At 59.4% G+C, this 14497-nt stretch overlaps 6 protein-coding genes across 6 annotated transcripts; 2 read left to right on the top strand and 4 right to left on the bottom strand.

Moving 5' to 3' along the window:
• Nucleotides 1-807: 807 nt before the first annotated feature.
• Nucleotides 808-3030, top strand: UV8b_07012 (uncharacterized protein; the record flags this gene model as incomplete). Its single annotated transcript, XM_043144509.1, has 7 exons — nucleotides 808-838; nucleotides 907-992; nucleotides 1066-1186; nucleotides 1353-1466; nucleotides 1533-1778; nucleotides 1856-2605; nucleotides 2699-3030. The coding sequence occupies 7 exons, from the start codon at nucleotides 808-810 to the stop codon at nucleotides 3028-3030; spliced, it is 1680 nt and encodes a 559-aa protein (XP_043000444.1).
• A 940-nt stretch (nucleotides 3031-3970) lies between these two features.
• Nucleotides 3971-4601, bottom strand: UV8b_07011 (uncharacterized protein; the record flags this gene model as incomplete). The annotated part of the gene is made up of 2 exons (XM_043144508.1): nucleotides 3971-4153; nucleotides 4275-4601. 2 exons carry the CDS (start codon nucleotides 4599-4601, stop codon nucleotides 3971-3973), a joined length of 510 nt encoding a protein of 169 aa, XP_043000443.1.
• Nucleotides 4602-5137: 536 nt separating this feature from the next.
• UV8b_07010 (uncharacterized protein) lies at nucleotides 5138-6043 on the top strand (the record flags this gene model as incomplete). Its single annotated transcript, XM_043144507.1, has 1 exon — nucleotides 5138-6043. The coding sequence occupies one exon, from the start codon at nucleotides 5138-5140 to the stop codon at nucleotides 6041-6043; it is 906 nt and encodes a 301-aa protein (XP_043000442.1).
• A 243-nt stretch (nucleotides 6044-6286) lies between these two features.
• UV8b_07009 (uncharacterized protein) lies at nucleotides 6287-6883 on the bottom strand (the record flags this gene model as incomplete). Its single annotated transcript, XM_043144506.1, has 2 exons — nucleotides 6287-6771; nucleotides 6868-6883. 2 exons carry the CDS (start codon nucleotides 6881-6883, stop codon nucleotides 6287-6289), a joined length of 501 nt encoding a protein of 166 aa, XP_043000441.1.
• Nucleotides 6884-7185: 302 nt separating this feature from the next.
• Nucleotides 7186-9840, bottom strand: UV8b_07008 (uncharacterized protein; the record flags this gene model as incomplete). Its single annotated transcript, XM_043144505.1, has 9 exons — nucleotides 7186-7427; nucleotides 7508-7584; nucleotides 7683-7844; nucleotides 7921-8036; nucleotides 8124-8421; nucleotides 8502-8601; nucleotides 8672-9114; nucleotides 9234-9622; nucleotides 9724-9840. The coding sequence occupies 9 exons, from the start codon at nucleotides 9838-9840 to the stop codon at nucleotides 7186-7188; spliced, it is 1944 nt and encodes a 647-aa protein (XP_043000440.1).
• A 601-nt stretch (nucleotides 9841-10441) lies between these two features.
• On the bottom strand, nucleotides 10442-12846 carry UV8b_07007 (uncharacterized protein; the record flags this gene model as incomplete). The annotated part of the gene is made up of 14 exons (XM_043144504.1): nucleotides 10442-10538; nucleotides 10597-10744; nucleotides 10911-10964; nucleotides 11183-11210; nucleotides 11304-11420; nucleotides 11487-11533; nucleotides 11593-11653; nucleotides 11730-11934; nucleotides 11992-12140; nucleotides 12209-12222; nucleotides 12299-12362; nucleotides 12426-12486; nucleotides 12557-12572; nucleotides 12672-12846. 14 exons carry the CDS (start codon nucleotides 12844-12846, stop codon nucleotides 10442-10444), a joined length of 1236 nt encoding a protein of 411 aa, XP_043000439.1.
• Nucleotides 12847-14497: the final 1651 nt, after the last annotated feature.

Below are 14497 nucleotides of genomic sequence, written 5' to 3'. Positions count from 1 at the left end.
CATGAACAAGGCTGGGTACATAGAATGATGACTTGGAGAGGAGGAGGTGGAGGTGGGGTGAGGTCCCTGCAAGCAGGTGCGAACCCACCCGACAAGGGCAGCGCCGACCGCTGCTGCCCTCCAAGGCTGCCAACCAAGGCAAGCCTGCGTCCAATGGAAAGCATTGCTCCCGCTCACACACCAAGCTCACTGCTCCCCCCCTTGGCCCTTGGGTTGCTACCATCCGTCACCCGGTCCTCTCAAGGCTGCCACACCCCCCCCCCCCTTCCAATGCCCATGCCCAGTACACCAGACCTCTTCCCGCACCGAGCCTTCGTTCTCATGCCTGGACAGCCACGTCCAGCTCCTCACCCCAAGTTCCCAGCTCCAAGTTCCCAGCTCCAAGTTCCCAGCTCCAAGTTCCCAGCTCCAAGTTTCAAGTTCCAACCATCCCAACACCCGCGAACCCCCCGTCTCGCTAGTGTCCATCACGAACTGTCGCTTCCTGCCTTGCTGGTGCAGCGGGAGCCAGTTCCTGATCGCCCGCCCGTGATAACAAGCAGACCAACTGCCCGCGGCCAGCCACCCCCGACTGAAGCTACCGAGTCAAAACAACTGGTTGCTGGCTCCATTGCTGGCTCCGAGGGTCCGTCCTCCCAACCCAGGTCGACCAACCCGCAACGTTGATTTGGCAACGGACCCCAACTCGGTCCATTAGCCAAGTCCCCCATCGTTGAACAAGGACGACGCATCTCTTCATCACCTCCCCCCCCCCCCCCCCCCCCACACACCTCCCCCAAGCGTGGTTGATTCCATCATAGCCCAGCCATGGGTAATTGCAGCTCATCATGCTGCGGAGGTAACGCGACTCGACCATGCCCTGCGATTTTTTGATCCGGAAGAAGCTGCTGACGCGACGTCCCTCAGGTCGGTCCCGCGAGGGTCTTTACGAGCCCGTCCTAGCCGATAGCGAACGCGAGGCAGTTGCCGACTTGCTGCAGTACCTTGAAAATGTTGGTGGTTGGAAATTTCTTCTCTGCTGGCATGACGTGCCGTTTCTGAGCCTGCTGCTGATGGGATTGATAGCGAGGAGAAACCGACTTCTTCTCCGGGGAACCTCTTCGGGCGCTTAGCACTTTGGTTTTTTCGGAAAACGTGGATTTGCAGCGGAGTGCAAGTCTCACATTTGCCGAGATCACTGAACGAGGTATGTGTTTTGTGTGTCGTGTGTCGGAATGTCCCTGACGGGTCTTTTATTTTATTTTATTTTATTTTATTTTTTGCCTCGAGACCTGCCGTCCCGCACGTCGTCGTCGTATGGTCTACCGCCATGGTCAGTTCAGTCTTGGCTGATACGGATATGCTTTCCCTAGATGTTCGAGAGGTTGATAGGGATACACTTGAACCTATCCTTTTTCTGTTGCAAAGCCCCGATATCGAAGTCCAGCGGGCTGCCAGTGCCGCTCTGGGCAATTTGGCTGTCAACAGTGAGTTCTCCTTCTTACAGCAACGACTAGAGGAACGCACTAACCCGAGTAATTGTCTCCTCGTAGCCGAGAACAAGGTTTTGATAGTCCAGCTCGGCGGTCTAACGCCGCTGATTCGGCAGATGCTCTCACCCAATGTTGAAGTTCAGTGCAACGCTGTCGGATGCATCACCAATCTCGCGACCCACGAGGAAAACAAGGCCAAGATTGCTAGATCTGGCGCTCTTGGGCCACTGACGAGATTAGCTAAATCTCGGGACATGCGAGTCCAGAGGAACGCCACCGGTGCCCTGCTCAATATGACACATTCCGGTAGGTTGCTGTGCCCGAGGGCAAGAAGCTTACGCCCCTTGCGGCCACTCGTCTGCTGACGTCATGACGCATTGTAGACGAGAACCGACAGCAGCTCGTTAATGCCGGCGCTATCCCTGTCCTTGTCCAACTCCTCAGCTCCAACGACGTCGACGTACAGTATTACTGCACCACGGCGCTCAGCAACATCGCTGTAGACGCAAACAACAGACGGAAGCTTGCCTCTTCCGAACCAAAACTCGTCCAGTCTCTGGTCAATCTCATGGACTCGTCCTCCCCCAAGGTCCAATGCCAGGCAGCACTGGCCCTGCGAAATCTCGCGTCTGATGAAAAGTACCAGCTGGACATAGTACGAGCTAGCGGTCTCGCACCTCTTCTCCGACTCTTACAGTCATCCTACCTTCCTCTGATCCTCTCCGCCGTCGCTTGCATACGAAACATCTCCATCCATCCCATGAACGAGTCGCCCATAATCGAGGCCAACTTTCTCAAACCGTTGGTCGACCTGCTCGGATCAACCGATAACGAAGAAATCCAGTGCCACGCCATTTCTACCTTGCGCAATCTCGCCGCCAGCTCGGACCGAAACAAGGCACTTGTTCTTGACGCTGGAGCCGTTCAAAAGTGTAAACAGTTGGTACTTGACGTGCCCGTCACGGTGCAATCCGAGATGACTGCGGCCATTGCCGTCCTGGCGCTTAGCGATGACCTCAAGTCGCATCTCCTCAACCTGGGAGTCTGCGACGTCTTGATTCCCTTGACACATTCCCCTAGCATCGAGGTGCAAGGTAACAGTGCTGCAGCGTTGGGTAACTTGTCATCCAAAGGTAGGCTGTCCCGTGGACGCGGAACCAAGAAGGGAAGGAGCGGAAGAAGAAAAAAAAAGAAGAAGCTCACGCTAATGATACCTGCGCTCCCAGTTGGCGACTACTCCATCTTCATCCAGAACTGGAACGAGCCAAACGGTGGCATCCACGGTTATCTTGGTCGGTTCTTGCAATCTGGAGACGCTACTTTCCAACACATTGCGGTCTGGACCCTGCTGCAGCTATTCGAGTCGGAGGACAAGACGCTCATTGGCCTGATTGGCAAAGCCGAGGACATTATCGAACATATCCGAACCATTGCGAACCGGCAAGTTGAGGCGGAAGCTGAGTACGAAGAGGAGGATGAGGGTGAAGTGGTCAATTTGGCGCAGCGATGCCTGGAATTGCTTGGCCAGAGCATGTCAAAGGCTCATATCGAGGGCTAATGCGGCTGCTGGCCGAAGCCGTCGTTTGGCACGGAGCTCGGGTCCTCGGGCTCCATCCATCACAATTTTGCCTCTCTACTCTTTACCGGGGCTTTTCTCTTGCTAACGAGATTAGCCCATGGCTGGACGTGCGTAGTTTGTTGTTTGCGAAGAAAAAGGCATTTGTACAACAGGCGTCCGGATTTCATTCAATGGAAGACGACGACATGGGCTGGTGGTTTTGAGAACATGTGGGTTCTCTCAGCTTGAACCATTCTCGCCCCCACGGTTTCCCTCATCATCAGCAACCGTTTTTTTTTTCCCCGTTTCTTTCTTTCTTTTTTTTTTTCCCAGTGTTTTCCCTCTTCCCACACCCTTTTCATTTTCAGTCTTTTTCTTTCCTCTTTTTCTGCGCGCCGTCTGGTGGCCGGGTTATTTATATACTGCTGCTAGCTATGTACGGAGAAGCAAACCGCTTCTCGTTCGGATTGTTGAGCAATGGAGCATGCAGCGACGGGGGTGCCCTGCTATGACCATGGTGAGAAGAGGCCCGGATTACTTACTCGTCTTTTGTACAAAGCATATCTGGCGAATGGCTTCGGTTGGCCAATCATTGATTTTAGATTTTGTCTGCATCTCTTTTTTTTATCTTTTCTTTTTTTTTCCCCTCCTCGCATGAAGGGGATCAGGTAGTCAACGGGAGGCCAGGCCATCGAATCGCCGTTGGCGCTAGATTCAAAGTTGACGTTGTAAGCCGCCTTTTATAATACCCGATTATTTCAGATTGTGCATAACAAGCGTATTACACACGAGTTGAAGTGACTTGATACCCCCACGCCGAGTAACAATGCCCAAGATGATGAGGTAGCGGCTGAAGCAAAAAAGAAGAAGAAGAAATCGAAACAGGAAAAACGAAATAAAAGGGCCAAGTTGACAAGATATGAGATGATGCTGCGTCCATCTAGCTGGGGTTGTCAACAGCAACTTGCCGTACGCCGCTGGCGATCCACTTCCTTTCCCGCCACGGCAAGATCTTGGCCACAACCTTTCCCTGAACCAGGGCCAGCGGAAGCGGACCGAACAGCCTCGAGTCCCGTGAGCAAGACAAGTTATCGCCGACGATCCAGCAATGGCCCTCGGGAACCTTGGTGGCACGGAATCGAGTCAGCGAGGAACATTTTCTTTTCTTTTTTTGGCGCGACGAATCGCCAGGAATTCGTCCTTTATATGTACCTATAAGAAGATGTTTATGTATTTGTTCTTACCTGTATCATCTGCTCCTCCCCCGTCTCGCCGGGGGTCCCTAGCGAGACGTAATCGCCCGGCATGCCGAGCACGCGCTTGACGCCGTTCTGGTCGGGGAAGAGGGGGATCTTGTAGAGGACGACGTCGCCGACGGCGATGCCTCGTCCCAGGCGGTGCCGCATGTCGGCGGCGATCCAGTCGCCGTCGACCATGAAGGTGGGGAGCATGGAGGCGCCTTGGGCGGGGGTGACTTGGAAGAGGTGGGTGAGGCCGAGGTGGGAGAGGAATGCGAATTTGAGGGTGGCGACGGTGAGGCGGACGGGGTGGCCGAGGAAGTGGGAGATCATGGTGGTGGTGGTGGTGGTGGTGGTGAGGATTTTGGACGGGGTATGCGGCGGGAGGGCGGCTAGGAGGAGGAGGAGGACATGGTGCGCGTCTGGGGAGGCGGAGGGAGCTGGAGGAGGCCTATGCGGGTGGCGGTGGACGGGATTTATTGTGAGACCAAGATGAGAGGTCAAGATGTCGAGGTCGAGATGTCGAGGTCGAGATGTCGAGGCCAAGATGTCGAGGCCAAGTCGACGAGGCCAATCGACGAGGCCGGCAGTTGGACGTGGGTGGGTCCCACCCAGCTGGCGCCAGACGCCGACGCTTTGCCATTGGCTGGGGCGCGCCGCGCAGGGTGGGCCACCAGACGGCACGTAACCCCTTGAGCTGAAGGGAAAAAGAAAAGCTTCCGAGTTTTTGCTTCCATTGAAACCTGCAACGTCGGGACGAGACGAGCCCCAACCAAACCTCTCTCTGCCCTCCGCTCAACATCGGCCCATCCTTTTCCGCCACGGCGCGAGCGCGCAGTCCGTCCCGCCCCCTCCCGCGTTGTCACGCCATGAAGCCGGTGCCGCCGTGCATCTACAGCCCCTGCCGGGCGCTGTACCGCGTCCTCGTCCCGAATCATCCCAGGCTCGTCGTCTCTTCCGCCCAGACACCACCACCACCACCACCACCGCCCACCTTGCCCGTCCGCCAGGTACGGCCCTACACGCGGCCGCCGCGAAGAGCCGCCGCGCGCGGGTCACCGTCGTCGTCGTCGTCGTCGTCGTCGTCGTCGTCGTCGTCGTCCCCCGGCGACGGCACCCCCGACGAGCGCGAAGCAGCAGCAGCAGCAGCCAGCATCGACAAGCGCTACACGACGCAGCGCGACGTCGAGCGCTCCGGCCGCGACCGCCTGCCCAAGGACCACGAGATCACCGACCCGCGCATCATGGTCATCGACGGCGGCGCCCCCGAGGGCCCCTTGCCCACGCCGCTCGTCCTGGAGCGCCTGGCGCCCCACGAGTCGCTGCGCATGGTGCAGCCGTACGGGGCGGGGGGCGACGCGGCGGCCGCGGCGGCCGCGGGCCCCCGCTACGCCGTGTGCAAGATCGTCGACAAGCGCGACGAGCAGGCGCGCCAGCGGGCGCTGCGGGAGCGCAAGCGCGCCGCGGGGGCGGGCGGCAAGCCCGGGCCCAAGGCCAAGACCAAGACCAAGGAGCTGGAGCTGACGTGGGCGATTGGCCCGCACGACCTGGCCACCAAGATGCGCCAGATGGGCGGGTTCCTGGCCCGCGGGCTCAAGGTCGAGCTGCTGATTGCGCGCAAGAAGGGCGGGCGGCAGGTCGGCGGGGGGGAGGCCGACGCGCTGGTGGACAGCATCCGGGGGGAGGTGGCGCGCAGCGGGGGGAGGGAGGCCAAGCCGGCGACGGGGGACGCGGGGGGGGCCATGAGGCTGTACCTGGAGGGGAGGCAGGGCTGATTGATGGGCCGGTCCGGTCCGGTCCTCCGGTCGTGTGGAGGAACTACAGTAGTAGACGGGGGAATATGCTGGCGCGCCGGCCTGCGTGTTGGTCCAGTCTGTACAAAACACCAGAAGCTGTATTTTCACACAAGAACAAAGAGAGGAAGAAAAAATAAAACAACCCTCCCCCAAACGCCACGGCCCCGGCAAGCAAGAACCGAGTGACCCGCACGCCGAAGCCAAGAACGCGAAACGCAAAGCTCACAGGATCTCGTCACCCCCGTCATCCCCGTCCCCCTCGCTCTGCCCCGGAGTCCGGTCATCCGCCGCCAACCCCCCCTCGCCTGGCTCCTCGGCGCCCGCGCCCGCGCCCGCGCCCTCGTCCACCAGAGCCGCGAACCCGCCGCCCCCGGGCTCGCCCTCGCCCGTCGCCTCCCGGTTCACCTGCTCCCACGGACGGCTCCTGCTCTGCACGGCCCTAGCCCGCCCGATGCTCTTCTCCATCTTCCTGCCCGTGCGCTCGGTGACCGCCGCCGCCATCTCGAGGCCCCGGTCGTGCCGGCGCCGCATCTTGGACGACATGCGCGTCTTGCGGGCCGCCTTGGCCTTTTTTTTCTCCACGCCCGCGGAGCGGTGGACGGCGAGGACGGACGGGCGGACGTCGGCGGCGGCGGCGGCGGCGCGAGGGGGCGGCGCAGCGTCCGGGGAGGCGGCGCGGCGGGCGGCGCGGGAGTGCTTCGAGGCGGCTGGCGGCGAGGGGGGTCAGCTGCTGTCTTTGGGGGGGGGGGGGGGGGGGGGGTTCTCGGGGGGGCGTCTCGGAGATGGGGGAATGGGGGTGCTACCTTTGGGTTTGGCCATTGCTGGGGGCTGGTTCGGGTGAGGTTGTGGACGTGGCCTGGTGATGGCTTTGGTTTTTTTTTCTTTCCAGCTTTTTTTTTTTTTTTGCTTTTTTTTGCCGGGTTGCGCCCCGCTGTGCAGACATGGCAGCTGGCGCGGCTGCGTGGCGGATGTACCCGTGTACCAGACCTAATCTACTTCCGTACTATCGCTCTGTGGCGTCACGTCACGTCACGTTACGTCGTCACCTTCAGTGCAGCACAAAGGCCCAAGGGCGTCACGTCTCGTTTGGCTTCGCCAAAAACACTTGATCGGCTTGCAATCTACCACGCGTCTACACGACTGGACGGCTGTCCACCCCCGCCCACGGCGTTCCCTTGATCCTGCCGGGGAGGAAAGGCAAACCTCCCCCTGTCGACACCCGTGCGCCACCGCGCCTGCCGCAGCGTCGCCTCGACAAGCTTGACCAGAGCCGCGTCGCTGCCCTTGGGCCCGAGGACAGCGCCGCAGACGGCGTGGTATTCCGTCCGGTGGCTGATGCTAGATTCGTACGGCGCTTGCGCGACTTGGGGCTCGGTTTCAGCGCGGGCCCATGCGACGGCGAGGCGAGGAAATGGGGGGGGAAGGGGGAGGACGCCAACCTACACGGTGCGAGAACAAGCGGCGCCTGGAGGATAGGCGCGAGGAGCGCGGCGGTGACGCCCTCGATGCCGGCGGGCTTACTGCGTGGCAGGTGGTCAGCAAAGCGAGAGCTTGTGCTTGCAACCTGTTCGGGGGGCGGAAGGGGGGGGGGGGGGGGGGGGGGGGCTACCGCGCGTACGGGGCTTCGTATCGGGGAGCGGCGCTCGCGTAGGGCAGCACCATGACGGCGTCGCCGCCTTCGTCGGTAGGCATTACCGCGCGGCTGAACCAGCTCCGGAAGACGGAAACGCGGGCTCGGAAAGCGTCGAGCTGCGCTCTCGTCACCTTCTCGCCCAGGTTCCTGCTCGCGGTTCACGCCGCTCGTCAGAAGGGGGTTGGCTACAACGGACGGCTTCGCTCTTGCGAGGGCTACGCACCAGCGGAACCGGACCGTGGCTTCGACCGCAGGCTCCCGGCCGAACTTGGCCTGGTAGTCGTCCCGGAACCTGCGATACTGGTTGTGAAAGTCGGCGCAAAAGGAAAGAAACGGGGCCTAGGGTTTTTGTTTTTTTAGACCCCGTGTTGCCCCAGTGTTGAGATATAGCCCCCATGGAGTGGCATGAGGCGCTTGCCTACTCACCTCCTTCATGTATTCTTGCAGGGACTGCCCTCGGGCTTCCGGAGGCGGGTTCGCAGCCCAGGCCTCGCTCAGGCTGACGCTGCGGGACTCGACGCCCAGGAACGCCTCCACTGCCGAGAGAAAATGCCGCTGCTGATAATGCGCGTGCTGGTCGTTTGCGTCGCCGAGATCGGTGACACACACGACGCGCTTGGGCAAGTTGAGCGGCGGGCTGGCGAGCGATCCGTGGACAATGGCCACGGCGTGGTGGAAGAGCTCAGCGGCGTCGGTGCCGAACACGCCAATGGCGTCCAGGCTTCTGCGCGTGTTGCCCAAGGTTAGAAGGCCCGGTGGCAATGTCTTTTTGGGGGGGGGGGGGGGGGGGGCTCGCGCTCTTACGGGGAGCTTATTGCGGCGCCGTCCAAGGGCAAGATGCCGGTCGATGTGCGAAGCGCAAACAGCCCTTGCGAAGCCGCCGGACGCAACACCTGGCCGATTGCTGCAATCGGGTTTCCTCAGTTTCCGCGCGAAGGGGGGGTGGGGGGGCAAACCTTTTGCACGAGACGCACCGTCCAGCCCTGTCGATCCCCCCAGCCACGCGTAGCCCGCCAGCGAGCTGGCCGCGCCCGCCGCGCCTCCCCCGACATCCTGGTGCCCGTCTTCCCGCGGATTCTGCGGAGCCACCACGTCGGCCCACTCCCTGCCGGATCCCAGCTGCGAAGACTTGGTCGTGCCGACGATGACGGCGCCGAGCTCGACGAGTCGCCTGGCGAACGGGGCGGTGGAATCGGCCGTGCGGTCGCGCAGCTCGGCCCACGCGGCGCTGGAGACGGAGGTCGGAACACCCTTCAGCGCCACGCAGTCCGGGATGGTGAAGCGGCAGCCCCTGAGAGGAGCCTTTTCCGGAGGCGCGGTGCTGTACAGCCGCGAGGGGACGGGCACCGACGCGTGGCTGCTGCTGCTGCTGCTGCTGCTGCCGCCGCCGTCAGGAGGCAACTGCAAGACTTGGTATCTGCACGCAGTCGTCAGTCTTGGACCCTTTCCCCCCCCCCCCCCCCCGCCCCCCTGACAAATTGACAATCGCTCGGCCTTCTGAAAGCGAGGTGGGAGAGGGTGGGGGGCTGCTGTCACCCGTCGATTTCGTCTACGGCGGTGGTGGGGTAGACGCCAAAAGCAAACGCATCCAGGGTGTCGAGGTAAATCTTCCAAGCCTGATGCAGGTTCGGCCCGTGCAGAATGTACGGCCCGGCAGGCAAGTCGGAGACGGCGCGCGCGCGGGTGTGGGTGTCGTCGCGCAGGTGCATCACGGACCTGGCGTGCGTGCCGACGAAGGAACCCGCGGGAACGCGCAGCCCGCCCGCGCCGCCCCCGGACGGCTTCTCGACGAGGACGTTCCCGAACTCGGGCGTGAAGACGTCGTCGTACGCGTCGAACAGGCGGAGGGTGCCCTCCAGATGCAGGTACAGCTGCTCCGGCTCGAGCAGGGTGACGGGGAGGACGGCGTCCGGGCTGATGGTTTCCTGGATGGTGCCCTACGCGGCGCGCGGGTGAGCACGGGAGCTCTTGTTTTCTCTGCCAGGGGGGGCCAAAGAGGGGGGGCGGAATGGCTGTGCGTGCGTACCAGGACCTGGGGGTGGATGAGGTAGCGAGACCCAGCCACCACGGTGGTGAGGACCGTCTTTGGCGACGGGGTGCCAGGGCAGGCGGCGCCGGAAGCATCTTGGACCGGAGGCGACATGTCGCGATGGCGAGGGGCGAGGGGGAGAGATGCGATTGATGTCTTGGGGCAGGGCCTCTGCATCGCGTGCGCGGTTTTTGAAGGAGCTTTGCCTTTGGTGCGGGGGAATCTGGCAGTTGACGTCTGGTGATTCGCGGGACGTGGCGGCCTGCTGACTGGCTGGCCAGTGGCGGGTTGAAGGCAGGCAGGCAGCAAGCATTGAATTAATGATGCCTGCTCTCGGTGGGAGAATAAGCAAGTTTCGGCTCTCTCTCTCTCTCTCCGTCTCTTCTCCTCCTTTTTTTCTCTTCTTCTCTCGTGCATGTCTGGTGTGCTGGACTGGACAAGGATGACGCAGCTTGTAGCGCAAAGGGCAAGGTTGGATGGAAAAGCAAGATTTCCCCTTCCTGTCACGATCGACAAGTCACCGCGTGACCAAGCACAGCGCGACCAAACAGCAAGCAGTTTGACTGCGTAGCGCTTGGAGTAGACGACGAAAAGTTTTGATTCTCCCGGGCTATGGATGGCTCGTTGTTTTCTGATCCGCCCGCCACATGATCCCCCAGTCTCCCGGTTTACAATCCAATCCACCTCGTCCTTCCCCATGCAACCCCCCCCTCTTTCACGCTTGCAATTCAAGGTGGTACGTTCGAATAATCGAGTCGGCGTCGTCCACGGCAAGGGGGCGGATGTCGGCCAGGGCCTTGATCTTTTGTGTTCTAGAATTGCCGGTCAATAACGTCTCGCGCTGCTGCTGGACGGGGCTTGCCAACGTACACTTCCTTGATCTGGTCATCAGTCATTGAGAGACCCAACTGCTCAACACGACTCTTGATAGCGTTCCAGCCAGTCAATCGAGAAGCAAAGTGGACGTATCGGCTCATGCCAAAGTCGGCGGGGTTGATGATTTCGTACGTCGACGGAGCTGCGCCTTGTCAGAACCCATCCGGCAACGCAAAGCCCTCATCTTCTCCAACGACTTGCATCTTTTGGGCTTCAACGCTTTTCGACTTTTCCCAAAAGAGACCGACCGAGTCGTCGAGAATTCCAAGGCAGCGCGCTTTCCCCTGCTGAGAGCGACGGCAACTTACAGTTTAAAATAGCCTTGGCGTGGATGCCGGCCTTGTGAGAAAAGGCGCAAAATCCTAAACGAGGGTTTTAGCGCTAGTCTTGCGCGCAGTGTGAAACTAAACATGTAGTCTGGGTATGGCGTCGGGCTGTCTGTTCCAGCAATCCCGAAATCCTCTTCACCCGCTCGCCGAGTCCACCGCCCGGGAGAGGAAGACAAAGGTCTGAGATGGATCAAAAGCCCCGAGCCAAGTCAAGACACCAGGGCCAAGATGGATAGTTGCAGCCGACTTACCGGTCACTGGATTGTTGAAGGGGATGTTCTAGACTCCTGTCAGCCTTGTCTTTTTCCTTTTTTTGCTTTTTTTCTTTCCCTCGCCGCCGCCCCGCCGCCGCCACCGCCATGCCAGACTTACAATCTCGACATTCTCCGCAACCAGGTCCTCTAGCGCCTTGAGCTTATGCAGCTTGTACCTGGAGGTGACGTATTCGTGGCTTCCGACAATCATCCTAGCGAGCAGACCTCCCAGAGGCTACCATTCGCTTGTTAGCTACCGTCGATCGGTGCGCGCAGCTAGCTTAGCTTGCGGAAAACCCACAGTAATGCCGTTTCGCTCGCCGATGCCCAGGACAGATGTGTCAATGTCTGAATGGTGCGGATTAGTCACGTGGCGGCGCTTTGGACAAGTTACGACGGCCTCTTACGGGTGGCTCCCGCCTCGAGGGCAGCGTAGGCGTTGGCGATGGCGCAACCTGTGTCATTGTGCTACCAGCTGGTCAGCATAGGTTCAGAGGACCGTGGCCAACCCGACCCAGGGCGCTTGTCTCAAGGGGCTGCGTACAAAGTGAGTCTCAATATCGCACGAGACAACGCCTCTCAAGGTGCGGACCAGGTCGTAGACTTGTCTAGGCGTAGCGCATCCGACAGTATCAGCGACACCGACGCGGTTAACGCCGACTGCGTCAACAGCCTTGTACAGCGACAGGAGATCGACAAGGTCGGATCGGAACGAGTCTTCAGACGAAAATCGAACTTCGAGTCCCTCACTAGAGATGGCTGTTAGCCTTTGTCTTTTGCAAACACCCCTCGTGCTGACTTTCTACCTCTTGATATATTCAATAACCTCAATGGCGGTCTTGGTGATATAGGCCATATCCTTGCCGTGAGAATGCTCCCGAAGCTGCTTGGAGGTCCCGATTACAACATCGACGCCATCTACGCCGGTTGCAACTGCCACCTTGGCATCTTCCATCTTTTCGATGAGGGGTTAGTATGGTCGTCATGCACGTAGGCCACCAGGGTCGCAAATGAAGTCCTTACTGTGCATCGAACATCTGCGACAAGAACTATTAGCTATAGTTCTTTATATTCTGCCATCAAAAAAAAAGAAAAAAAAAAAACACCACATACGGGTCAGGATCTTGGACTTGAGGCCCAGCTTGCAGATTGCTTCACAGTCCTTGCGCGATTGCTCCTGCATTCTGTTAGTCAATTTGCTAAGACGGCCAACCTGGACACACAAATGGAGGCCACTGACGCTCGCTAGTGGACTGGTCAGTTCGATGTACTCGACGCCAAAATCAGACAGAGCTGTGGCACTATGGCATGCATTAGCATTTTGGCCCCGTGTCGGCACAAGTGCATAGCAAGCATATTTTGGGTTCTCACATCTTGATCTTGGTCTCTGCAGGGGCCGAAGCAAAAGGTCGGATTAGTCAGCGGCTGGTTGTCGAATTGCGGCGGGGGAGAAACGGGGGGAAACTATCGGTCAAGACAGCCATACCAGTGTCAAAGTACGCATTGGCGAATTGTTCGCCTTCTCGTAGCGTGCTCTCGATGATTTTGAAGTTGTTGGTATTCGACAGAAAGTCGCCGATGGACTGATAGGGAGAATCGGCGTGGTGAGGCCTGTTGCTTCTCGGGGCAGCAGGACCGTTGGCAGTAGCGTCGCCAGCCATTTTCGCCTGTATCTGTCTCTGTATGTCTGTCTGTCGTTTATCTGTCTGTAGATTCGTCGGTCAGGTCGGAATTTGGAAGGCAGGCGAGAGTTTTCTCGGCGAAAAAGGGAGGCCAGGTACGCTCGATGGAGCTCAATTGCTGGGGCCAAAAAGTCGAAGTGAGGCGCCCGTAAAAGCGGACAGATGGGATAGCCAAAGACTTGAAATCCCACTGCAAAGGTTGCTTCACGGTAGTTGGTGACGACGCAGCAAGTGGGGAGGGGCACCCCACGTGCCAATGGGGGGTCTCCGAAATGCGGACCTGGGGGGGGGTGGGTAGGGGGGGAAGTGGGGCCAGGCCAGGCCATGAAAAAAATTTGCCGCCAATTCAGCCAGCAGAAAGCTCACGAGTTGCCAGGTAGGTTAGCAAGTGGGTTGTGGTTGTGGTGGTTGCGGTCGTGGTTGTGGATGTGTGCAAATGATCCGGGGCAGAACTCGGAAAAGATTCCCGGAGCACGCAAAAAGCTTCCCGTATTACGGCAAACATCCTCCGGTCTCCGAAGGGGAAGGCGGGGGGGGTGGGGTGGTAAACTCCCACGCGGAGGGGCGATTAACCACTGTCGTCAGCAGCGTTGCCGTAGCGTTGCGCCCTGGTGTGATAATTTACGGACGCACCGGACGATTTCGATGCCAGCAGACCAGACCGTCTTCGGGTTTGGTTTGCCTCTGGTTATCGCCAGGCGGATCGGAGCTGTTCGGCTGGCTGCAGCTCACGGTGACTCAGCGCCGGAAACGGCTTACCAGAGCTCCTGGGCCTAGAAATGCCGGACCCCGCCTTGGCCAGCATCATGGTGGGGTGCGTGTGCGGGGCGGTTATGATATTTTCGATGATTTCCGTCCAATCGCAAACACTTGTATCCGTATCTTGTGCGAGGTTCCCAAGATTTTCGCGGTACCTAGGTACTTGGCCCTGGACTCTCCACCCAGTTCACGTGCCCTTGCACCTGACTCGGCTCGGCTGGCCATCCTGACAACGCAACTCGACTCGACGCGGTTGGCGACAAATGTTCTGCAACAACGCCCAGATACGAGCCGAGCCGGTGGCATGTGCTCTAAACATTTCCAGATGGCGGCTCAGCGATGCCTTCTGTGATATGCAGACCAAGTCTCCGCGGCACATGCGAGTCGCAACGAATTACTCATCCGAAATATTGTCCGCGTGTCGAGACATCACTTCTGCCCAAGTTTGAAGACTCACTCGTGCGTGGCCTGGAAGAGAGAAATCATTTCCATCTCTGGGGCCGCGCAGTCGTGAATCGGCTTGTGAAGTGGAATGCTTTACAGACAGTCATGATGCATGGGCGGAAACTCTCGAGCTAGCGACCGCCTGTACGGCTGGTGTTTGTGATGCTGCAAGGCAACATCTACACGGCTCAATTCGTTAGCCTGCTTGGCGAATCATCCATGCCGTCGTGTTTTGGACCGCCGCTCATTCAATCCTCGCCATTTCTCGATGCTCAACGATTGTCTGTCGTCGTTGCGTTTCTCCTCGGTGGCTAGGCATCGTAACTCCCGAGATGTATAAGCAAGGGCCGTAGACGGCGCGTGAATATCGCTGAGAGAGGTGCATCCTGTGCGTTGCAGTGTCACGTCTTACTATCGATGTGTCGTG

This window comes from Ustilaginoidea virens, chromosome 5 (genome assembly GCF_000687475.1).
Source record: "Ustilaginoidea virens chromosome 5, complete sequence".
In the NCBI taxonomy this organism is placed as follows: Eukaryota; Fungi; Ascomycota; class Sordariomycetes; order Hypocreales; family Clavicipitaceae; genus Ustilaginoidea; species Ustilaginoidea virens.
Note: the sequence above shows the minus strand (reverse complement) of the source record. Positions and strands in the feature narration are given on the sequence as shown.